The following is a 23,615-nucleotide window of genomic DNA, read 5'->3' as shown; positions in this document are numbered from 1 at the left end:
TAAATTCTTATCTTGACATACTTTCTTTTGGGTTATTCTTCTTCTTCTTTTGTTTAAATAATTTTTTTGTTTTAGAAATTCTGCTTAGTATAAATTTTTTTGTCAAATTTATTTGTCTAAATAATTACTCCTATTTATTTTAGTTGAGAAGTATAAAGTTTAAGAGAAAATAAAAAAGAAATAAAGAAGAATATCATTGCCGCAAGTTTAGATGCAAGTGAAAGTATCTCAATACATGTTATAGTTAAAAGTAGGTACCAAACTCATCTCCTGATGATCAATTATGTATGTCTAATCGTCTTAAATATGAGTTTAATCATAAGGTTGTTTGGTGGTAGAACAGATGATTGCATTTGGGACTGAATATGGATTCAATGAATTGGAATTGATCAAAATATCGAATAAGCTTATTTATTGTTGAATACTTAGTTTTTATATGAGTAAAAGACATTTTCACTTGTAAATAATTTTGGTTAAAATATATGTATAAAGATTGTTAAATAATAAATAAGTATAATATTTGTATTTTTTTTTTGAAGTTGTTTCTATGAATTTGCTATACAAATTTGCTTCAACATATGGACTTATGAGTTTCTTATAGATGAATACCTTACGATTATATTAAAAAATTGTAAAGATTTCAATACATAAGTAAAAATGCAAATAATTAACATTGTGGAATGTGAATAGACAAACATTAGTATATTTAATTAAACTTTAATTTTAACAAAAAAGTTATTTAAGTGATTGTAATTTAGTAAATTACAATGTTAAGTTGTTAGTGGGGATTGTGAATAGACAATAGGGAGTGCCAATAACCTCTCCCTTTTCTTCTTCATAATTGTCCAATTTTTTGTATGTAAAATATTTTATTGGGAATTTAATATATTTTCTATTTGAATAAATTATCAAAAATATTTTTTATTATTTGGATCATATTATTAAAAAAATTTTAGTAACACTATAAAAATCATATTATAAAAATATTTTTTATAAAAATATTATAGAAAATAGACACTAAATATGGATTCAGTGAATCCACTTGACATTTTCTTCTCTGTTTTAGAATTGGTTAACTCATCAAATGAGCCTATTTATTGTTGAATGTTTAGTTTTGGCATCAGTAAAGGACATTTGCACTTAAAAATAATTTTGGTTAAAATATGAGCTTGTCAAATAATAAATAAGAATGCTATTTGTATTTTTATTTTCTGAAGTTGTTTCTACAAATTTGCTATACTAATTTGCTTCAGCATACGATCAAGTTTCTTATTGTTAAGTTGCAATTTTTTATTAAGTTGCAATTACAGTAAAAAATTGTAAAGATGTCAATAAATAAGCAAAAATACAAATAATTAATATTGTGAAGTTTGAATAGAAAAATATTAATATAATTAATTAAAGTTTAACTTTAACAAAAAAAATTTATTTAAGTGAGAGTAATTTAAAAAATTATGATGTTAAGTTGTTAGTGGGGAGTACTCTGAATAGAAAACAGAGAATGCCCATAATTTTCCAATTTTTTGTATGTAAAATATTTTATTGAGAATTTAATATTTTTAGTTATTTGGATAAACTATCAAAAAAATTTTCTATTATTTGAATCATATTATAAAAAATCTTTAATAACATCATAAAAATATGAACATTCAACAATTATGCAAGACATGTAAAATAATTTTAATATCTAAAATTTTATTACATTAAAACCATAAAATTTCATTAAATGCATTAAAATTAAAATTTTTTCTTAAATTTCATAAAAATAAAAAAGGTACATAAATTTGGAGATGGAAAAATAATTTTATTAAAAAATGTTTAACATGGTGATTGGAAATTATAGCTGAATCCTTTGATTAATTAGAAGAATATTGTTAAAAAGTGACACTAATTAAATTATTTTTTAAATAAATTAGAAAATGACACACTCATCCCCGTGGATGGAAGGAAAACAAATTTATTTTGTGATTAAAAATTTAAAAATAAACATAAAAATTCATTAAATACTCAATTATATATAAAACTAAATAAAAGAGACCAAGTAGAAGGTAAATAGTGCAAGTAGAATTGTACCATAGGATAAATAATATGCCCTGGCTTTAAATTGTCTAAAGTCTAAACACAAATGGCTTCCAACGTTTCCATTCACTTGCAGCAGTTGTCCAACAAGATTGCCGTTCCAGCCAAAGATAATGGAGGTTCAGGAAGCTGACCCTTCAGAGAAAAAGCCACCACAATCAGATAATAAAAGACCTAGGATTGTTGTAAGGATTCGTATCAAGAATAGTAATAAGGCTACGGATGATCCTGCTACTAACTCCCATGCAAATGCAACGACGAATCATCGCTCGGACAAAGGAAGTGATCAAACCTCCACGACTTCCAAAGCATCTTCTTCTTTGAATGTGTTGATGATCGAAAGTAAACTGACTCAGACAACGACTACCGATCAGCCTGAGAATCTTGTTAGAGATCAGTCGAGGAAAGTAGTGGGAGCTTCGGCAAAGAAGAAGGAAAGGAAGCCACCTTTCTCTGTTACGCTGTCCAGAAAAGAGATTGAAGAGGACCTTTTTGGTATCTCAAACATGAGAAACAAGAAGCTAATGAGAATCCCTAAGAAAAGATCCAGGGATGTTCAGCGACAACTTGATCATTTGTTTCCAGGTTTGATGTAAGGTTGCAATATCCAGGGTTCGTGATAGCCATAGCCATGGAAACAGGAAAGTGAAGGGTAGGAACTTGTAGTTTTAGGGGGATTTAATTTCCATGTTTGTATCATGTAAATTTTCTTAAATTATCATATCGAACTTGTACGTGAGCTTTTTGATTATTATTATTTTTGTTTAATTTAGAAGAAAGAAGATTTGAATTCATATTTTTTAAATAAGAAGATCTTTCACTACTTGATAAGTTAAATGCTCTAATATCCTTTAATTGTTATTTGCTTATTTTTTTTATTGTTTTTGAGTTTTTTTTGTTGCTTTTGTTAACTTTTGGATTTTCCTTTTAATATTAATTAATTTGTTGAACTCCTAATTATTTATTAACACTCCTCACTAACAACTTATTATTTTTTTTGTTTTGAGGAAAGAGGAGTCGAACTTATATTAAGAAAGATTATGTACTAATTAATAAATCAAATGCTTGAATGCTCTTTAATTGTTATTTGTTTGTTTTTTAATTTCTTCGTTTGATTGAGTCTTTTTTGTTGTTTTTGTCAATTTATAATTGTATTTTTCTAAATTACCTACACTTAAATAATTTTTTTGTTCAAATCAAATTTTAATTAATTGTATTACTATTTAAATAATCACAATCTTAATAAATCTCAATTACTCTCACCTTTTGTTTACACACCCTTTTAACTCTCCATAACTTTATGTTGATTCTTCGTTGCTTTGTCCTATGTTCCTAAAACATGAACTTCAATAATATCTTTTGCCCATAACTTGGAATTGGAGTTAAATTTTTATCCTGACATACTTTTTTTTGGTATGTTCTTCCTTTCGTTGTTTAAATAATTTTTTTATTTTTAAAATTCTGCTTAATATAAACTTTTGTTTAAATTAATTTGCCTAAATAGTTGTTTCCTATCTATTTTAGTTGAGAGGTACAAAGTTTAAGTTGGAGTAAAAAATTGATTAAATAAAAAAGATTATCGTGAATCTTTAAATAAAGAAAATTAGCGCATATTATAGTGAGCAAGTTTAGGTCTATCACAATTTCAAAGTTTGGTGCAAACATAAGTTTCTCAGATCTCAATTCACTTTATAATTAAAAGTGAGTAGCAAACTCATCTCATAATGATCAATTATGTAGGTCTAATGTTTTAAACATGAGTTTAATCATAAGGATGTTTGGTGGTAGAATTGATGATTGCGTTTGGGACTAAATATGGGTTCAATTAATGAATCTACTATTAAGCTTGATATTTCTTCTCTGTTTTGGAATTGGTTAACCAATCAAATGGGTTTATTTATTGTTGAATTCTTAGTTTTGGTACGAGTAAAAGAGATTTTCACTTTAAATAATTTTGGTTAAAATATATGAATAAAGATTTTCTTAAATGATAAATAAGAATGTTATTTGTATTTTTTTTTAATTTTATGAATCTTTCATATGAATTTGCTTCAGTATATGCATTTACGAGCTTCTTATAAAGAAATACTTTATGATTATATTATAATATTATACATATTTCAATACATAAGTTAAAATACAAATAATAAACATTGTAGAATGTGAATAGACAAATATTAATATATTTAATTAAAGTTTAACTTTAATAAAAAAAGTTATTTAAGTGATATTTCTTTTGGATTTGAGGAAGAAGAAAGCAAAAAGATGATGCATCAACTAATGAATTAAATGCTCAAATGCAATTTATTTAAGTGATTATAATTTAGTAAATTACAATGTTAAGTTGTTAGCGGAGATTGTGAATAGACAATAGGGGATGCCAATAGTCTCTCCCTTTTCTTTTTTCATAATTGTCCAAGTTTTTGTATATATAAAATATTTAATTGAGAATTTAATATTTTTTATTATTTAAATAAATTATTGAAAATATTTTTTATTATTTGGATCTTATTATAGAAAACTCTTTAGTAACACTATAAAGATATCATATTATAAAAATATTTTTATAAAAATATTATGAAAAATAAACAATAAGGACTGAATATGGATTTAGTGAATCTGTTTGATATTTGCTTCTTTGTTTTGGAATTGGTTAACTGATCAAATGAGCTTATTTATTGTTGAAAGTTTAGTTTGGCATCAGTGAAGGACATTTTCACTTGTAAATAGTTTGGATTAAAATATGTGTATAAAAATTGTCAAATAATAAATAAGTATACTATTTGATTTTTTTTTTTGGTGAAGTTATTTTTAAAAATTTACTATACAAATTTGCTATACAAATTTGCTTCAGCATATGAGTTTCTTATTATTAAGTTGCAATTATAGTAAAAAAATTGTAAAGATTTCAAATAAAAATAATTAATGTTGTGGAATTTGAATAAATAAATATTAATATAATTAATTAAAGTTTAACTTTAATAAAAATAAATTATTTAAGTCATAGTAATTTAAAAAATTACAATGTTAAGTTGTTAGTGGGGAGTATTGGATAGATATTAGAGGGTGCCCATAATTGTCCAATTATTTATATGTAAAATAATTTAATGAGAATTTAATATTATAAAATACTAAAAATATTTTCTATTATTTGGATCATATTGTAAAAAATCTTTAATAACATCATAAAAATATCAACATTCAAAAATTAATTATGCAAGACATGTAAAATAATTTTTTTCAATATTAAAAAGATTATATAAAAATAATATTTAAAGGCTAGAATCAAGCAAGAGGAGGAGAGCAGCGTAAATTTTGGGTTGCAACACGTTCAACACTGAACCTGTACCTTTGCTTAATGTTTCTTTGCTCCAATGTATATTCCTATGGTGTTGAGTGTATGAATGCATGTGATTGTCCCCTCAAATGCTCCATAGAAGCTCTGACCATACCCAATCAAACCATGTATAATTAAGTTTCTTTCATTGATTTTTCCCTTGTCCTTAATTTCTTATCTTGAATGCCTCCGTTTAATGTGATAATAACATTCCTCAACATTCAAAGTATTCCTTCAAAGAAAATGGTATAAATAATTTAATTCACACAATAAATTCATGCTTCTTTTATGCTTGGTTTCAAACCCAATTACGCACTCTCTACTTTTTATTTGTAAAACAAAATAGAAAAAAAAGAAAAGTAACAAAAGCAATACAAATATTAAATACATATGAAAGAAATTATATAATTATGAATATATAAATCTTAAAATTTTATATTGGCTCATAAATAAAGATAATGCATTTCACCTTTCAATTTCAGTGTTAGTTTTTGGAGAGGGCTCAATGTCCGACTCAACGTCATTCGCGTTTGTAGTCCAACGGTTAGGATAATTGCCTTCCAAGCAATAGACCCGGGTTCGACTCCCGGCAAACGCATGCTTCTCATATTTTGTACTTTCCTGTTCCTCTGGAATGTTTGTAGTTGGGATTCATTCTCTTTCAGATGATTCTGAAGATACCCTGGATTTCCGCTCAAGGTATTAGTATTAATGTTTACATTATATGAGCTCTGAATCTGACATCTCTATTCTGGCTTGTGAAGATAATGAAGCATGTACAAAGAAGCCGACTTCAGTAAAAATACATAGAGAATAACTAAGTAGATCAACACCAGTGGCTATTGTCACCATCTTGCTTCTTTCAAACATTTTCACTAAAAGAATCATGACAATAACACGTCCCAATTTAGTCTTTAGTTCACCCAATGAACTTATTTTCATCCATTTTGGCCTCTCCTGCAAACAAAACACAATCATTTAATCAGTTTAGCACTTGAGAAGTAGACTATAGGAATTAACAACCAACAGAAAAAAAAGGACAAATGAATGGGAAGTGCAAAAAATTTGATAAGAATTCTTTTGAAGTTATCCATTGAACAAACATGTCCTCCAGAATGAGATAAGTATGGTTGAAACTGGAATTTTCAGATGGATACGGTCGTGCACGAAACTGTGAAGCATGAAATGAAGTTATTTGTGTGATGAGAAGGTGAAGTTACATTACTGGAGCACAGTTAGCTGACTTTAATAAGGCAGTATACTGATTGGGGTTTCCTTAATATTGAAGGCTGTTACCTTCAAAGCAAACATTCCAAACAAGGATGAGTCTTTGACGGCATGATCAACATCAGCAGGCACATTTGGGTTCACTTTACTGATGAATAGTCGATACATACCCATGCCAAATATTAACAAGACTGTCCCAGCTAGATAAACATCTGCCAGACTACATTACAATATCAGTTCATTTGGCACTGGGAAGCCTATGAAGTGAATTTAGTAGCCAAAAATGTGGAAAAATGACTCGATGCAAACTAAGTTCATGCTAGAGAAAAACTGAAAAAATTGCAGGATGATGCAAGTCAGCACGTTAATCATCACAGCTTTCACAAATGTAAGATCACTTGCCAATTCCTCATTCTAAGATGATTCCAAATATAATGACCTAGAGTTAAAAGTTTTCTATAAATAAACTGAATGGTGGATTGGTTTTGAACCCGCAGTCCACTATACAATAGAAACAATATCAGGATTACTATCTGTCTATATGGAATTTCTTTTTCTTTTTCTAATTGTTATTTCCCTTACTATTTTCATATCCATCATCTTAAACTTCAGCTTCCAAGTCCATAAGACTATAAGCTAAAATGGAGGTACTATGAATAGGAAAGAAGTCTCAGAGAAAGAGAGTGCAACGAGGAATTCAAAATCAAAGCATTCTGATAGATGGCAAAGGAAGGCCACGATGAGAGAGTTGTAATTAATGGCTTATATCGTTAATGAAAGAGCTTATACCTAGGTCTAGGATAGAAAGGGTTGAAGAATATTGCCATTCTTTCTTTTCTAATGCCCTTGTCATGGGTTTAACTCTAGTGATAGCACATATAAGAGAGCTCTTACGGGAACCATTTGGCCCTATGACAAGATTTAATCGTGATTGAAGGTCCTCCAATTATGAAGCTCAATCGCAGTGATGTTTCCAGGCAGATTGTCGTCTTCGGCCCTGAAAGAAAAAGGAAAAAACAAAGTCAAAAACCCATTCGGCCTATTACATGATTGCACGAAATGTGATCATGAGGAATGTATAAATGCAACAAATATCCCAAAGCCCCTTTCTTTCTCGCAATTTCTCTTCCTTTCCAACCCACATTTTCGCAGGAAACAAACAGAGAAAAAACAAAAAGTGATAAATGAAAACGTTGTGTATCTTCTCTCATCCCCAAGAAACCAAAATTCAAAATTCAAGTCTTGATTTTTCTTTTAATTCCGACCATTTTTTCCCCCACATTTTCCACGCGCTTTCTCGGCAACCAATCGTGGCATTGAACATCACCCAAAAGGAAAGATCAAAGGAAAAACTTTAAAAAGAAAAAACCTAATTTTATTCTGTTATTTAAAAAATCAAAGGATAAACGTAAAAATTCATTAAGTAATGAATTATATTAAAACTAAATAAAAAGAGACCAGGGAGAAGAGAAATCCTACTATTAGTGTAAGTAGGAGTTTCTACATGCTCTACCTTTATATTGGCTTAAGTCTAAAGTAACACAAAGATTATCTAAACACGGATTATGGCTTCCAACATTCCACTTCACTTGCCGCAGTGGTCCGACAAGACTGCCGTTCTAGCCAATGGCAATGGAGTTTCCGATCAGCTTATAGCCGACGCTGGCCATTCAGAGAAAAAGCCTCCACAATCAGATAAGAAAAGCCCCAAGCTTGTTATAAAGATTCATATCAAGAATAGTAATAATACAACGGATGATCCTGCTACTAACTCCCATGCAAATGCAGCGACGAATCGTGGCTCGGACAAAGGAAGTGATCAATCCTCCACGGCTTCCAAAGCATCTTCTTTGAATGTGTTGATGATCGAAAGTAAACCGACTCAGACAATGACTACCAATAATCAGGTTCTTGTTAGAGATCAGTCGAGGAAAGTAGTCGGAGCTCCTGCAAGGAAGAAGGAAAAGAAGCCACCTTTCTCTGTTACGCTGTCCAGAAAAGAGATTGAAGAGGACCTTTTAGTTATCTCAAACTTGAGAAACAAGAAGCTGAAGAGAAACCCTAAGAAGAGATCCAGGGATGTTCAGCGACAACTTGATCGTTTGTTTCCAGGTTTGATGTAAGGCTGCAGTATCCAGGGTTCGTGATAGCCATAGCCAATATGGAAACAGGAAAGTAAAGGATAGGAACTTGTAGTTTTAGTGGGTTTTAATTTCTATGTTTATATTTCCTGTAAAGTTTCTTATAGCTTCAAATCAAACTTGTAGTTGTTGGAGAAGTCGGAGCACAGCTCTTCTATTGTTATTTGCTTGTTTTTATTATTATTATTATTATTGTTCTTTTTCTGTTTGAGTTTCGTTGTTGTTTTTGTGAACTTTTGGATTTTCCTTCTTTTTCAGAATTGTTCAATATAGAAAGTTGTTAAATTCAATTTTGTCTTCTTTTTATCACAATCAAAGTGATCCCTTGTTCTGGTCACTCTTCGTTTGGTGGCTCAACAATATGATCTCTTTAAAGGGTCTAACCGATTAGGAACTATATATGTTTAAAAAGAGTATGTTTTGTTTGTGCAGTGGAAGTGATTACTGTTTAGGGAAGTTTTTGAGCTGTGCTGCAAATTGGTTTATTGGTGCAGCTAAGCTTTGACAAAAAACTACAGGTATTCAAAGATCCAAAGCTTGAATCTTAATGTCATCCAAAGCCTTTGACTTTTTTCAAGACTAGGGGGACATTGAACCCTCTGGGGCGATGTTCTTAATGCCGTTAATGTTTAGGGGTGGTGCAGGGAAGTAGGAGGTAGTGGGTTCTTTCCAATGTCACAGAAATTGGATGAGAAGTCACTAAGCTTCAGGAGGTGGACTGCAAAGGGACAGGTTTCTGGTCAGTCAATGCTTGAGGGTCTCCTCAAGAGCTTGTTTTCATTTTTGGCTCTTATGGTCTTCATTTCTGCTGAATGGTAAGATGGTTTGGCTAAGAGCTGGGCTTAATGGCAGCTTTTTCTGCTGAGTATGAGCTTTAAAGAGGTGTCAGCTGCGTTGTTTTTTGGTGGTCTATTAAAAGTAGGGGAGAGGGATTCGTTTTGAGACAACGCTGGATGTGTAATTTGTGCGGCTTGCAAAATCTGAATTTTGCCTTTTGTGTATATTTTTGTTCGCATGATGGTTGTCTCCAAGAGTTTAGGCCAGTTTCTTATATTTTGAAGAGTCTCTGGGGCAAACCAGGTATGTTAGGTCTCTGCTAATGTCTATTTAAGCAGATTGATGTGTAAATGTTCTATTTCTTCTGACGCTCAGGTTAGGTCGATGCTAACAATAGTCTTAGACCAAAAGATTTGAGACTATGCATGGCACACTAGCACTGATGCTAATAAATCTGCCTTAAATTAAAGAAAACAATATGGTTCTCCAAATTTCTTTCCAAACAATTATGTTTTGGTTGATAGCTAGCTTCGCTCTTGTTCATCTGATCACTCCCCTAAACCATCAGCAATAATAAGAGAAGAGTTAGCTTGGAAGCCTAGATGTAGGATGGGTTTATGCCATATGTATCATTTGATATAATTGCATCGCTGTTCTTGTGCTACTCTCCTTGCGAGAAAGTGTATGGGTTGGATTTATGCATATGCTAATTTTTTCATCGTTCCTTCTTTTTTCTGTGGCTTCTTCTTTGCTTAGTGTTTCTTTATTTATTTACATTTTGGAAAGGCAACCATGGAAGCTCTGACCATAGGCAATCAAATCATATACAAACAAGTTTCTTTTATTGATTTTTCCCTTGTCCTTTCTTATCTTAAATGCCTATGCTTAATTTGATAATAACCTTCAACATTCAAAGTATTCCTTCAAGGAAAATAGTGGAAAAAACTTATTCATACCATAAGACCATATCTTATTTAGGCATGGGTTCAAACTTACTAATTACGTACTTTTTATTTTTAGAGATTACGTACTTCTTTAATATTTTATTCTTTTTCCAGTGCTTCCTTGTAGAGTATCTTTAAATGCGCCTGTTAACAGCATAAGCGTTTGTAGTCCAACGGTTAGGATAATTGCCTTCCAAGCAATAGACCCGGGTTCGACTCCCGGCAAACGCATCTTTTTTTACATTTTACATTTTTTTTAAATGTCCTGTTGCTGTGAGGGTCTGAAAACCGATGTTAAATTGGGATTCATTTTTTACATTTTACTTTCTTTTTTAATTTCCTGTTGCTGTGAAAGGACTTTTTAGTTCAATGGACTGAGTACAATGAAATTAAATGAATACTGCATGGTTTAGAATGTCTGAAAACCCATATTTAATTGGGATTCATTCTCATTCAGACGCTTTTCAAGGTATTAGTATTACAGTTACATTAAAATGTTTTGATCAATACCCATACATTATAATAACTCTGAACCTAACATCTCTATTCTGGCTTGTGAAGATGATGAAGGATGTATAAAGAAGCAGATGACAGGAAAATACATACAGAATAACTAAGTAGATCCATACCAGTGGCTATCGTCACCATCTTGCTTCTTTCAAACATCTTCACTAAAAGAATCATGACAATAACATGTCCCACTTTAGTCTTTAGTTCATCCAGTGAACTTATTTTCATCCATTTTGGCCTCTCCTGCAAAAAAAAAAACACTTTCATTTAATCAGTTTAGCACTCGAGAAATAGACTATAGGCATTAAGAACCAACAGGATACAAATGGAGAAATGAATGGAAAGTGCAAAAAGTTTGATAAGAATTGATCATAGTCCATAAATGATCATTATTTGAGACCATATAGTGATTATGATTATTTACTAAGTTCACATCGTTAATTTAGAAGCAAGTTAATTTGATCTTGGCCCTTGCTGGCTTAAGATCATTTTGAAGTTATCCATTGAAAAAACATGTCCTCGACCTCGAGATAAGATAAGTTTGGTTCAAACTGGAATGTTGAGATGGATATGTTCATGCAAGAAACTGTAAAGCATGAAATGAAGTTATTTGTGTGATGAGGAGGTGAAGTTGCAGTACTACAGCACGGTTAGCTGAACTTGATAAAGCAGTACTGATATGGGGTTTCCTTAATATTGAAGGCTGTTACCTTCATAGCAAACATTCCAAACAAGGATGAGCTTTTGAGGGCACGATCAACATCAGCAGGCACATTTGGATTCACGTTACCGATGAATAATCCATACAAGCCCATACCAAAAATTAACATGACTGTCCCAGCAAGATAAACATCTGCAAGATTTTACATTACAATATCAGTTCATTTGGCACTGGCAAACCTATGGAGTTAATTAACTAAGTGGCCAAAATTGTGGAAAAATGACTTGAGGCAAACTAAGTTCATGCTAGAGAAAAACTAAAAAATTGTAGGATGCTGCAAGTCAACACATTGATCATCACTGCTTTCCCAAATGTAAGAATTTGCCACCTGCTTACTCTAACATGATTCCAAATATATATTGATCTAAAGTTAAAAGTTTTCTATAAATAAACTGAATGGTGGATCGGTTTTGAACCAGTCCACTATACACTAGAAACAATATTGACCAGGGTTACAATGTCTGTATCGAATTTCTTTTTCTTTTTCTAATTGTTATTTCCCTTATTATTTTCATCTATCATCTTAAACTTCAGCTTTCAAATCCATAAAGCTATAACATGAAATAGAGGTACTGAAATTGGGAAAGAAGTCTCAGAGAAAGAGAGTGCAACAAGGAATTCAAAATCAAAGCATTCTGATAGATGGCAAAGGAAGGCCAGGATGAGAGAGTGGTAAATGTCTGATATCATTAACGAAAGAGCTTATAACTAGAATAGAAACTGTTGAAGAATATTGCCATTCTTTCTTTTCTAATGACCTTGTCCTTGGTTCAACTCTGTGACAACAAGTGGGATTTTGACCAGGGAATTTTTTGGCTCAAATCTTAACAAGCAAGCAAAAATTGATTATGAGTCAAGTGCCCTGTGCAAATCATTATGCAGACTTGTATATGATTCTCCTGGAGAAGTTACGGGGCTGCTAGCCACAGTGGTTTGCTTCATTTCCTCTCAAGTGCTTAAAAGGGAGCAACGAAACCAATTCAACTAATTTGAGACAGAGCATCAGATAAGATCAAAACAATCTTTTTCAATTAACTTTTGGAGAACTTACCAATTGCTTCAACCAATCGTAGAACCATTTTCCCTGAGTGAATCCCTTTAACACAGCTTGTCCAGTAGACTTTGTAAGCATCAACTATGTAAACGCAACCCTGGAAAAGGTCAGAAATAATCAGCTAGCATATGTAGTTAAGCAGACATGTTTTATCTTTAAAATAAGAGGAAATTCTTTGCTGCTCTTGCAATATAAATGAAAGGGGCAAGCGAATTAGAAAGTACATTTAGAAAGCATAACAGTGAACCGGCCAACGAACCTCCAACAGCCAAAATTGCCAAGAAACGGAAGTCAAAAATTGTCTGCAGAGCAAGAAGAGTTGTTAGTCTAGGGACTAGCACTAGCCTATGGTTTGAAAAAAGTTGACAGAGAAAATCAAATAGATATTGAGGGGCATAAATACAGTAGTAAGTTTTTCCCTAAAATTGAGGATGTGGAGTAACAGTTAACTTCCTTAAACTCAATGATTCTACAAATGTCGCAGCTCACTCTTAAACCAAAAGGGCAGCAGAATGAGTAAACAATAGACAAATTTCAATTAAGTAATACCTTCTCAATGTAGGACTCAGTGGAACGAACAAAACGAACCATGGGGTTACCACTAGGATTGGCTAGCGCATAGTTAAAGCTGCTAGAATCATGGGGTCTTGATGATTCAATAATGGGTTTCGGCTGTTGAGTTGTAGATGACAAAATACTTTCACTACTTGAAGGAGTTGTTGCTACTGGTGGTGGTGATGATGATGATGATGATGATGATGGTTCAGAGGAGGGGGAGCTTAAAGAAGCAAAAGAAGGGGAACAGTGATGACGGCGGTGGAAACCGGTTAAAGGGAGGCGAGAAGCGGTGGAGATCGAGAGTGGATAGCTAAAGACTGAAGCAGAAGAGAGAGCCATGAGAGAGAGAGAGAAAGAAAGGGAAAGATTTTTCCTTGGAGAAATCAGACCAGACAGATTTTTTTTTGTGTGGCTTTTCTCTTGTTGGGTGTGTGTTTGTTTCTTCAGCACTGTTCCATATTTTTCATGAGTCAGAAAGCTGGATGGCGGGTAGTGGGAGATAACGGTAAGTTGAAAAAGTTGGTTGGGACCCGCGTGAAAGTTTGAGGACTTGAGGCTTGACCACAGCCTTACATTGGTAACATCTGCTTCTCTCTTTGTACTTTTGGTGTTTTCCAATGATAGTTTCGACTTTGGACCACTTCTCTTGTATTCATACATATAGATAAAATACTTAAGTATACAAAATTTTATTGAATTCATACACTAAATGTCATAGTAGTATCATAATAATATGATAAAGCCAGGGGTCTCAAGCAATAACGTACAGGGGGGAGTCTGGTCTTCACTTAGCTATATTGTAATTACTGCAAAGAATGGGTAAGATTAGAAATAGTGTAATCATCTTTGGAAAGCTGTGATTAATTAATTCATATAAGTATTAGCATTACCTTTAACTTATTATTTGACCTTCCTTTGTGCATCGAAGAACAAGATGAGGGGATGAAGTTGTTTGCTGGAAAATCAGTCCAATGGTTGCTGCACAAGATTTTCATACAAGCTTGTATTAATGACTAGTAGTGCTATTTTAGATCATCCTCCATGCATAAAAATGTAGGTTCATCTTCATTAATTAGTAACAACTTACAAGTGCGTAAACATCTTTCATTGCTTTCAACTTTATATAATCTTGAGCAACTAATGATTTTATGCATTTTGTGCGGCAAATTCTGTGAATGAGATTAGGGTATGATTTCGATCTTCCATGCACACAGAAAAAGATTAATCTCCAATAAATGGTAATAAAAATGAGTTTTACAATTTATTAATGAAAGGAGAGGAAATTAACAGGTATTTAAGTTAATTTCTGCGGACGTTCCCATTCTTTTGACGTTCGGTTGCTATGTTTCTCAATCCTGATATGTCAATAATTTTCTCCACAAGGCCAAAGTAGGAATCAACCCAAGGTTTTCTAGTTGATATGATAAGCAGAGGAACCAGAATCCCAGCAGCAAATCCCAATCCAACACTCAAATAAAACCACTGATCAATGATTTCTTCACCACTTCCACCTTCAACAGTCCCTCCTCTGTCAAAACCATTGTTTTCACAATTAATGGTAAGTGGAGCCCCACAGAGACCCGGGTTTCCACTAAAAGATGATGCATCAAAAGTTGTCAGATGCCCCACATACGGGATGGCTCCTGAGAAATAATTGTTAGATAGATTCAAATAAGCCAAAAATGATAGTGAAGACAATCCTGATGGGATTGCACCGGAGAGATTATTACTTGAAAGGTCAAGCGATGATAATTGATGCAAATCTGAGATATTTCCCGGAATGTCACCAGTGATATGGTTTCTTGATAGGTTCAAAACAACCAAACCTGACAGTTTTGTTAATGCTTCTGGAAAATCCCCATTTAACTTATTTCCAGAGAGATCAATGCTAGTGACAAGGGAAAGAGTCTTGGTGAACTTTTGGGTTTGACCCTTTAGAATGATAATCGTGCTTTCTTCATAGTACAGCCCTTTGTACTTCCCATAGAGTAGGTATTGGATTATGTTTTGCTCTTTTGCTATTGCTTTAAGGTCACCAAGGCTTGCTGGAATGCTACCTGTCAAATTGTTTTCTGCTAGGTCCAGGATTTGCAGTGAACTCAAATTTGACAGCTTGGAGGGGATTTCACCCGAAAAAGCATTTGATCTTAAACTAAGAATTCTGAGAGCTGGAAAGCCATCTCCTATCCATAGGGGAATGTTGCCTGATAAGCGGTTATTTCCAAGATCTAATGTTTCTAAACTTGATAAACTTTTAAAAGATGGAGGGATGCTTCCTGTGAGGTTGTTGTTGTTTAGGTGCAAAGACTGAAGTTGTAGTAACTGACCTAAAGTATCAGGGATTACACCTGAGAGATAGTTGTCTCTAAGGTCTAGAACCTTTAGGTAAGAACAATTCCCAATGCTTGGAGGAATGCTTCCATCTAATTTGTTCCTTGAAAGATCAATGACTTGAAGAGAGAGCATTTCTCCTATGGTGTTTGGGATTCCTCCCGTTAATTGGTTACCTGAAAGAGAGAGAAAGATCAAGTTTGGCATGGATTCACTCATATTCTGTGGGATAGGACCGGAGAGTTGATTGTTAGAGAGATCTAGCAACTCAATCTCTACAGTTGGAACAGGAATCGGTCCTTCAAAAAGGTTCGAGCTGAAATCAACATCTGCAAAAGGAGCAACATTTAAAGGATTTGGTAGCTGACCTTGTAACTGATTGAAAGAAACATTCAACAATGATAGGTTGCCAGAAATATCCCAGAACCAGTTTGGAAGGGATCCTGAAATGCTAGCATTTGAGAAATCTAGAAACTTGACCTCCTTTTGAGATCTAAGCCAAGTTGGAAAGGAAGGACCCAAATAGCAAGACCCCATATCTAGATTGCGGACTTGGAATGGTGGGATCCAATTGGAACTGACATTAACAACGAAAGAATTGGCAGACAGATGTAATATCTTCAGCTTACTTAGCTTTGAAAAATGAGCTTCAGATATAAAACCTGTCAAATGATTTGAAGAAACATCGAAGGTAGACAAACCCGATAGTAGTCCAAAAGAATCTGGGACAGTCCCATTTAGTTCATTGCCTCCAAGACCAAGATCAGTAAGGTTTGACAGTTGGCCTAAAGAAGCAGGGATAGAACCTTCAAGCAAATTGTAGTTCAGACTGAGCTCTATTAGATTTTGAAGCTGGCCAATCCATTCTGGCAATGTGCCACCCAAATGGTTGTTGCTCAGTCTCAAATACATCAAATTAGGCAAAGGCATATTTGAAACACAATCCTGTACTCCTTCAAGGAACTGGGGCAAACTGCCAGTCAAGTTATTGCCAGACAAATCAAATGACTTTAAACTACAAAGTTTACCAATGAAGCTCGGGATCCCACCCTCAACATTGTTGTCAAACAGATCAAAATTTGTGAGCGATGTCATGTTTCCAATGGAAGCAGGGAGCTTACCATTAATTTTATTTGAAGCTAAATTGAGAACTTCTATCTTCTTCCAACTTCTCCTTAATAGTTGATAGCAACTAGCAGACAGATTAGAGTTTCCAGCAAGATTCAGATATTGCAAATTTGGTAGTTCACCAACACCAAGTGGAATTCTTCCAGCCAAACCACAATAGCTTAAATCAACATAAGTAAGGCTGCTAATATTCACTACCCAGGCAGGGAACCCTGAACTAAAGGAGTTGACACTAAGGTCTAGAACAGAAAGGGAAGTTAAGTTTACAGGGTTAAGAAATGAAATGGAACCAGAGATCTGACATCCTGAAAGGTGCAACTCATTCAGAAATGAAAGCCTACTCAACATCCCAACCCAGCCCGAACCTATCAGGGAAAGGTCAACTTCATTCATAGCAAGATGCTTTAAAGAAACAAGACCAGCCACCCATTCAAGACTATCCGAGCTTAAGCTCCCAAATTCAGAAGAAACATCAAGAAACTGCAAGCTAGAAAGATTTCCAAGACTTGCTGGAATTACACCAGTAAATCCAGCTTTTGATAGGTTCAGATATCGCATATTCTTGAATGATCCTAGGAATTCAGGAATTGAGATATCATTGAAGGTGTTTAGACTCAAATCCAAATACTGCAAGGACTTGAGCTTTAGCAAAGAAGGACTGATATCCCCACTCAAGTTCCAAAAACTATACCTGCTTGAAGATTCAGAATTTATAGGGTAAGGATTGTGAAGATCAATCATGATGACCGCTCCAGTACTATTGTTGCACCCAATTCCGTTCCACTGACAACAGTTGCTTCCTTGCCATGAGGAGAGCGTGTTTTCAGGATCATTAAGGCCACTTTTGAAGTCAAAAAGAGCCTCTAGGTCTGGTTTGGAGCAATTTGCCAAGTGGGAATCACCGGTACAAATATACTCTCCTGTTATGACACACAGAACCGCCAACACAAGGCCAAGAGCAGTAAATTTTCCCATTTGCAGTACAAGTCTCAAGCTGTGAACATAATAATTGAACCATCAGCTCTTCAATATATGGGCTCCATCCTTTTCTTGAAATGCAAGAACATAAGAATTTCTTTGAGCTTCACTGGAAAGTGGAAAGAAAACCATTTTTTTAATGCAAAGTCAAAGAGCTATATATATTTATATATATTTTACGAGCTTTGATAATGTTGTTCAAATATAAAATATTGAACAAAGGAATTTGAAACACTCAAAAGAACATTGAAAATCCAAGGTTATTGATCTTATTAAAAGGAAACAGGCAGCAACATGCTTAGCATTTAAGCTGTCAAGAGTTTGTGTTGGTTTAACAACTCGGTTTCAAAGGAGAGAAATCGAATGTCATCAGTTGCACAATCTCGGAAATTTGGGTACGACTAAAGCAAACTGTTGCTTGTCTTGTAGCGTTGACTCCAACAACCTAGCAAGCAAAATCATGTGATCATCGTTGAGTTTCTTGCATATATAGGAATAGGATCCTATGCCTAGTCCTTGACCTTTCTTTTATTGAGATAATTTATATGATCAATTCTCCTCATATAGTATATTTATAACCAAAAGGTTAACAGCCAAACCGTACTTAACAGACATATAAGAGTAAATTGTAGTTTGCCATTGATATTTACGTGTTCTGATTTGGTTTTTTCTTTTTCGAAGGTTACACCAAGGAAGGACAAAACGGTCCGTCTAGATTTTTCTTTAATCGGAATAAAATACTCTCCCTCAGTCTCACTGTCACAAAGGAACAACAGAGAGATGAGTGGAACTGGCAAGGTGGTGTGTGTAACGGGAGCATCAGGTTACATAGCTTCATGGCTGGTTAAATTTTTACTCCAACGTGGTTACACCGTCAAAGCCACTGTTCGTGACCCAAGTCGGTGCTAAGTGCTAACTACCTAAACTAATTACTAACCTTTTTCCATCCTTCAATCTTAATGCTCACTTGCATTCTTAATGTTTTCGATTCTTGGGTACATCTTAAACGTATGAATCATTTTCTTCTTGTCATTATAATGTTTGTTTTTGATGATTTGCTGTTAAGATTCTTGGCTTCATGCGATACTTTCCTGCTAGGTTTCAATTTGTTTTATTTTTTTTAAGTAACTTTGAGCACTTAAAGAAGTGAAAGCTGTGAATTTCAGGCTCTTTATTAGTTATGGAGAATCTAATCGCAAATATTACTTTTTCTTGACTCCATAGGATACTCTATTTCCCAAATTTATTTTTTTAAAAGTGATTTTGATCAATGAAAGAAGTGAAAAACAATGAATATTTGGCTTTCTATCTTGTAACGTATCTGAGTTGTTATAATTATGGATGAAGAAACCTTGTCTTGATTATAATTCTTGAGAGGTACATTATCCTTTCTCTATTTGTTTGAAGAAAATAATTGTACATTATCCTTTCTCTATTTGTTTGAAGAAAATAATTGATCTTTCTGTGTGTCGTTCCTTTTTATGTATGTTATATCATTGGCCTTCTGGAAAATTTCATGCTGTTTCCCCCTTCCCCACATTTTTATCTGTAATGTCTTGGTATTGCCATATTATTTTTGTGATGTCTTTGTCTTGAAATGCAATTCTATTTATTACTATCTTTGACTGATCATCCATGGTTCAGCTAATATATTATATATTTGGATTTAAGGTTCAGTAGATTGCCGAACTCTACAAAAGATATGTAAATTAGCAGTTTTTTCAATTGATGAATAACACAATCCAGTTACGAGATAGATACTTCTTCCCATGTAAGTAACTGTTTCATACACTTACTTATAGGTGATCCAAAGAAAACAGAACACTTACTTGCACTTGATGGAGCAAAGGAGAGGCTTCATTTGTTCAAGGCAGAGCTACTGGACAAGGGAGCTTTTGATTCAGTAGTTGATGGATGTGAAGGAGTTTTCCACACAGCATCTCCTTTTTATCTCAATGTCAAGGATCCTCAGGTACTTTTCTTGCTCTCTCATTGCATATTTTCATGCCTAGTATATATATATATATATATATGTCAGTGCTTAATGTGGAAATATATATATATATATGTGTGTGTGTGTGTGTGTATTCTTTATGTGGTTGTTGATATTTTGGGATGTTGATGAAAAGGCTGTGTGCAGTTCATAAATGTTCTTACAGATAAACAGTATTAATAAATCGGTTCATCTGCTATATAGTTCAATATTGTTTTCTCCTACAAGTTTATTCTTGTATAGATTCGTTTAGATCCCACCACCCTTTTCTAAAAGCTTTGGTTTTTAGGCTCGTTAATGTTCTCTGAATTTCTCATTTGTAGTTCATACTAATGGTTAATCTTTTAATCTTGCTCTGTTTTTGCTTGAAAATCTTTGCCGTAAGCAGCAGCCGTATCTTGCTTGCCTTTTGAAGCACGTTGCAAATGGAAGAAGAAACAAACTCGTATACTGTCTGGATTTTGGTTCTGATTGGCTAGTGTGGATTTTGATGCTCATATTTTTGATTACTTAATGCTGCAATAGAATGCTGGTAATTGATGCATTCTCTGGCACTTCTGTAACAGGCTGAAATGATTGACCCAGCTGTGAAGGGAACACTTAATGTTCTTAGGTCATGTGCTAAAGTTCCATCTATTAAACGGGTGGTTATAACATCCTCAATTGTAGCTGTTATCTTTAATGGAAGGCCTCTTGGCCCTGATGTTATAGTTGATGAGACTTGGTTCTCTGATCCCTCTTTTTGTGAGAAATCAAAGGTATGCAAATGTACTAACTTGTATAGCATACATCTCTATTCAAAAGATGAGGAGCTTTAAGTGTATTATTTTTATTAAATTACCAAAAAACATGATGCTGTTTATTTAAACAAGAGTTTGGATCTAGTCATGTATTTTTTTGATATCATATGTACACATTTCCTTTTGTTCTTTTTTCTTCCTTGTCTTTTATCCACTGGCTCATCAATTGTGTTTCTATAGAGTAGTTGGTTTATTAGTTCAGGATTCCTAGTGCAAGATGTCTGAATTATACTTGCTAGGCTTTAGGAACTTTACTGTTTATAATCTGGGTCTAGATCTGAAAATTGGCAAAGTGTGAAAGCAAGCATCATTATTGAAGTGCTTAAATTCTAATATCTTGACTGTATTCTTTTCTTCTATGCATTAAAGAATTATTTTATTCTTCTGATCTAACTGCAACCCTTTGATTTTAATGATTATTAACTTATGATTTTCATTCTGGGGGAATTGAGGGTTAAGATTGTGATATGATGCTTAATTCCATTCTTCTTTTAGCAACAGAATTACATGCTCAATTCCTTCCTTATTGCTGCAGAAAGGACAATGTTCAGGCATGACATAATCCTTTGTAAAACTTTTTTCTCTTTTGTTTGTCATCAGCTTTGGTATATGCTTTCTAAGACGTTAGCTGAGGAGGCTGCTTGGAAGTATGCAAAAGAGAATGGAATTGACATGGTTACAGTAAACCCTGGATTGGTGATTGGGCCTCTCTTACAGCCGACCATTAATACAAGTGTGGAGCCAATATTGAAGCTTATAAATGGTACTCTCCAACTAGCTTTAGCAGACGGGATATTGTTCTTTTAACAATTATTGCTGCTAAAGTGACCTTAGAAGAGAATATTGCATTCTGAATTAAGATTTTATTTCTGTTGCTTACATTTTGCTTTAGCTATTTCTTGTTTGTGTGCAAAAAAGCAGCACTCAAACATTAATGCAAGAAAAAACTGCATAAATGAACTCAAAAATAAACTGTAAGGAGAACTGTTTTTAAAAAAGAAAAATTAAGTCAACAATGTTCCAAGTCTAAGATGAATTTCTAAAGCTTGAGCAAAAAGGGTGTGTACATAGATCATTTCACAGTGCTGACACTTGTAGTATTAACTAAGCATGTTACGTAGTGGTGCCACAAAAAGTGTAAATCAGATAATGAGAATTGTCAAGCCATCAAAGACATGAAAGGTTGTTCACTTATTGCTTCTTAAAAGTTTGAGTTTTAAAGGTGATTTGGATGGAACTTTGGGGAAGAGGTGGCAAATAGCAAGTGATTTACTTGCTCGCCAAATATGTGTAAATTCAGGGTCCAGACTATTTGAGTAACAATAGTCAAAGTGGTTATATTTGCTTGTTCAAAACTTTCTCTAATTAATGGTATTGAAAGTGCTTCGTCATTCTGCTCCATTGTCAATCATTTTGTCATTTTTGCAGTAACTAAAGTTGCATGTCTCTTTGCTTGGATCTGTAATATTCTACGTGTTCAAGAGTAATGGAGACTTCTTGTTACAGGGGAATAAAAAATAAAAAAGACTTTAAGAAAGAAAAAGTAGAATACTTGAATAATTCTCTTATGAAGCAGTTTTCGCAAATATAAAGTAATCAGTTCAAATACAATTCATAGATAACACTTAACTGAATCTCTGATATTCCCCTGTTTCTGCTGACAAGCCTGCCTAACTCTTCCTCCTGAACATTGCCTTTGTTTGATGCAGGAGCTGAAACATTTCCAAATACAAGTTATAGATTGATAGACGTTAGAGATGTTGCAAACACACATATACTAGCATATGAGAATTCTTCAGCTTGTGGAAGATACCTTTTAGTTGAGAGAGTTATGCACTGTTCAAAGATTGTGCAGACTTTACGTGAGCTTTACCCTGCTCTTAGACTTCCTGAAAGGTAAGTTTCAAGGATATGAATTTGTTGCATGTAAGCTTCTAATCATCGGCAGAAGAAACTAGGTTTCAATTATGTATCAACTCTTCCTTTTGTACATTACAAATTGTACTTTGATTCATTTTGTTCCATGGATTTTGCATTGTCATCCAATGCCTGTTTTCTAGATCTAAAGACCTTTTTTTTTTTTGAGTGAAAGGCTACATCTAAAGACGTTTAGGTTCTTAAATGAGGACATTTCTTATCTATTTGTGCTCAACATGAAAATTTTAAACCTTTTTTCTTTTGCTTTTGTTCTTTTTTCTGTTTTCAGAGGCCAATCTCAGTAATTAAGATCTGATTTGCAGACTCTATTCCTTGTCTGATTTATTTCTATGTCAGTAGCCCCCATGTTGGGGTCAGGGAAGCATTTTTGCAATCGTGACCCCCATTTTTAAGTGTTATTAACAGGAGCTAATAATTTTGGCAGATGTGCGGATGAGAAGCTAGGTGTGCCAGTGTTTCAGGTGTCCAACGACAGAGCAAAAAGTCTAGGTGTTAATTTTACCCCTATGGAGGTGAGTATAAAGGATACAGTTCAAAGCTTGAAGGAGAAGAACTTCTTTAGCGGCTGAATCATGGCATGTGTCAGCTAGACTAGGACATTACTATCAATAACGGGGTACATCCCTTTTTAGCTTTAGTTCATCATTCTGAATGTCATATCTGCCGTGTTGGCTGCTGTTCAAGTGCTTGTAATGTTTAGTTGTAAGCTTGTAATAGTTTGCTCTAAGTTGGGATACATACAATAAACATGGTCGTGTTGATTGCCTATTGACTTTTAGTCCTTGGAGAAGGTTCCGCTCTGCTTCTTCATTTTGTATCACCAGATTAGGCTGGAACTTGAAGACATGATGTTAGCATTTGGAGAAACTTTAGGGAATGTCAAAGGAGAAAGTTGCGTGCTTTGGTTCATGTTGAACTCTATCCAAAGTTTAAAAAATATAAAACCGATTTAATACAAAAATATGTCTAAAAGATAAGTATGTCTTTCATACAACTTATTCCATGGATGATCCACGGAAAACAGAACACTAGCTTGCACTTGATGGAGCAAATGAAAAGCTTCAGTTTTTTCAATGCAGACCTACTTGATGTGAGTTCT

The 23,615-nt window shown here is 33.7% G+C and overlaps 3 protein-coding genes and 2 non-coding genes across 11 annotated transcripts; 3 read left to right on the top strand and 2 right to left on the bottom strand.

The window, feature by feature from the left end:
* The first annotated feature begins 5,942 nt into the window (after window positions 1–5,942).
* Window positions 5,943–6,014, top strand: TRNAG-UCC (transfer RNA glycine (anticodon UCC)). Its single transcript has one exon. It is a non-coding gene; the product is annotated as a tRNA-Gly (tRNA).
* Window positions 6,015–10,664: 4,650 nt separating this feature from the next.
* TRNAG-UCC (transfer RNA glycine (anticodon UCC)) lies at window positions 10,665–10,736 on the top strand. Its single transcript has one exon. It is a non-coding gene; the product is annotated as a tRNA-Gly (tRNA).
* A 186-nt stretch (window positions 10,737–10,922) lies between these two features.
* Window positions 10,923–13,774, bottom strand: LOC110415444 (uncharacterized). The gene is made up of 5 exons (XM_021427107.2): window positions 13,340–13,774; window positions 13,015–13,092; window positions 12,788–12,887; window positions 11,726–11,868; window positions 10,923–11,258 (listed from the first exon to the last, which is right to left on the bottom strand). The coding sequence occupies exons 1-5, from the start codon at window positions 13,685–13,687 to the stop codon at window positions 11,049–11,051; spliced, it is 879 nt and encodes a 292-aa protein (XP_021282782.1). The 5' UTR covers window positions 13,688–13,774; the 3' UTR covers window positions 10,923–11,048.
* An 827-nt stretch (window positions 13,775–14,601) lies between these two features.
* On the bottom strand, window positions 14,602–22,292 carry LOC110415385 (receptor-like protein EIX1). Of its 4 annotated transcripts, none has more exons than XM_089783269.1 (2): window positions 22,209–22,292; window positions 14,602–17,894 (listed from the first exon to the last, which is right to left on the bottom strand). In XM_089783269.1, exon 2 carries the CDS (start codon window positions 17,780–17,782, stop codon window positions 14,648–14,650), a length of 3,135 nt encoding a protein of 1,044 aa, XP_089639395.1. In that variant the 5' UTR covers window positions 17,783–17,894; window positions 22,209–22,292; the 3' UTR covers window positions 14,602–14,647. The 4 variants fall into 4 exon arrangements, with proteins under 4 accessions (XP_089639395.1, XP_021282701.1, XP_089639396.1 ...); XM_021427026.1 differs by lacking the exon at window positions 22,209–22,292 and having other exon boundaries at window positions 14,602–14,991; window positions 15,079–18,047; XM_089783270.1 differs by lacking the exon at window positions 22,209–22,292 and having other exon boundaries at window positions 14,602–14,991; window positions 15,676–18,047.
* On the top strand, window positions 18,341–23,471 carry LOC110414673 (cinnamoyl-CoA reductase CAD2-like). 4 transcript variants are annotated; one of them, XM_089783271.1, is made up of 8 exons: window positions 18,341–18,370; window positions 18,467–18,683; window positions 19,588–19,757; window positions 20,167–20,223; window positions 20,345–20,536; window positions 21,179–21,341; window positions 22,288–22,474; window positions 22,941–23,471. In XM_089783271.1, exons 2-8 carry the CDS (start codon window positions 18,566–18,568, stop codon window positions 23,083–23,085), a joined length of 1,032 nt encoding a protein of 343 aa, XP_089639397.1. In that variant the 5' UTR covers window positions 18,341–18,370; window positions 18,467–18,565; the 3' UTR covers window positions 23,086–23,471. The 4 variants fall into 4 exon arrangements, with proteins under 4 accessions (XP_089639397.1, XP_021281690.1, XP_021281692.1 ...); XM_021426015.2 differs by lacking the exon at window positions 18,341–18,370 and having other exon boundaries at window positions 18,393–18,683; XM_021426018.2 differs by lacking the exon at window positions 18,341–18,370 and having other exon boundaries at window positions 18,655–18,793.
* Window positions 23,472–23,615: the final 144 nt, after the last annotated feature.

Source organism: Theobroma umbraticum, unplaced genomic scaffold (assembly GCF_002168275.2).
Source record: "Theobroma umbraticum cultivar Fairchild unplaced genomic scaffold, ASM216827v3 scaffold_147.0, whole genome shotgun sequence".
Classification (NCBI taxonomy): domain Eukaryota; kingdom Viridiplantae; phylum Streptophyta; class Magnoliopsida; order Malvales; family Malvaceae; genus Theobroma; species Theobroma umbraticum.
The sequence above is the reverse complement of the archived record's forward strand: the minus strand, read 5'-3'. Positions and strand labels throughout refer to the sequence as shown.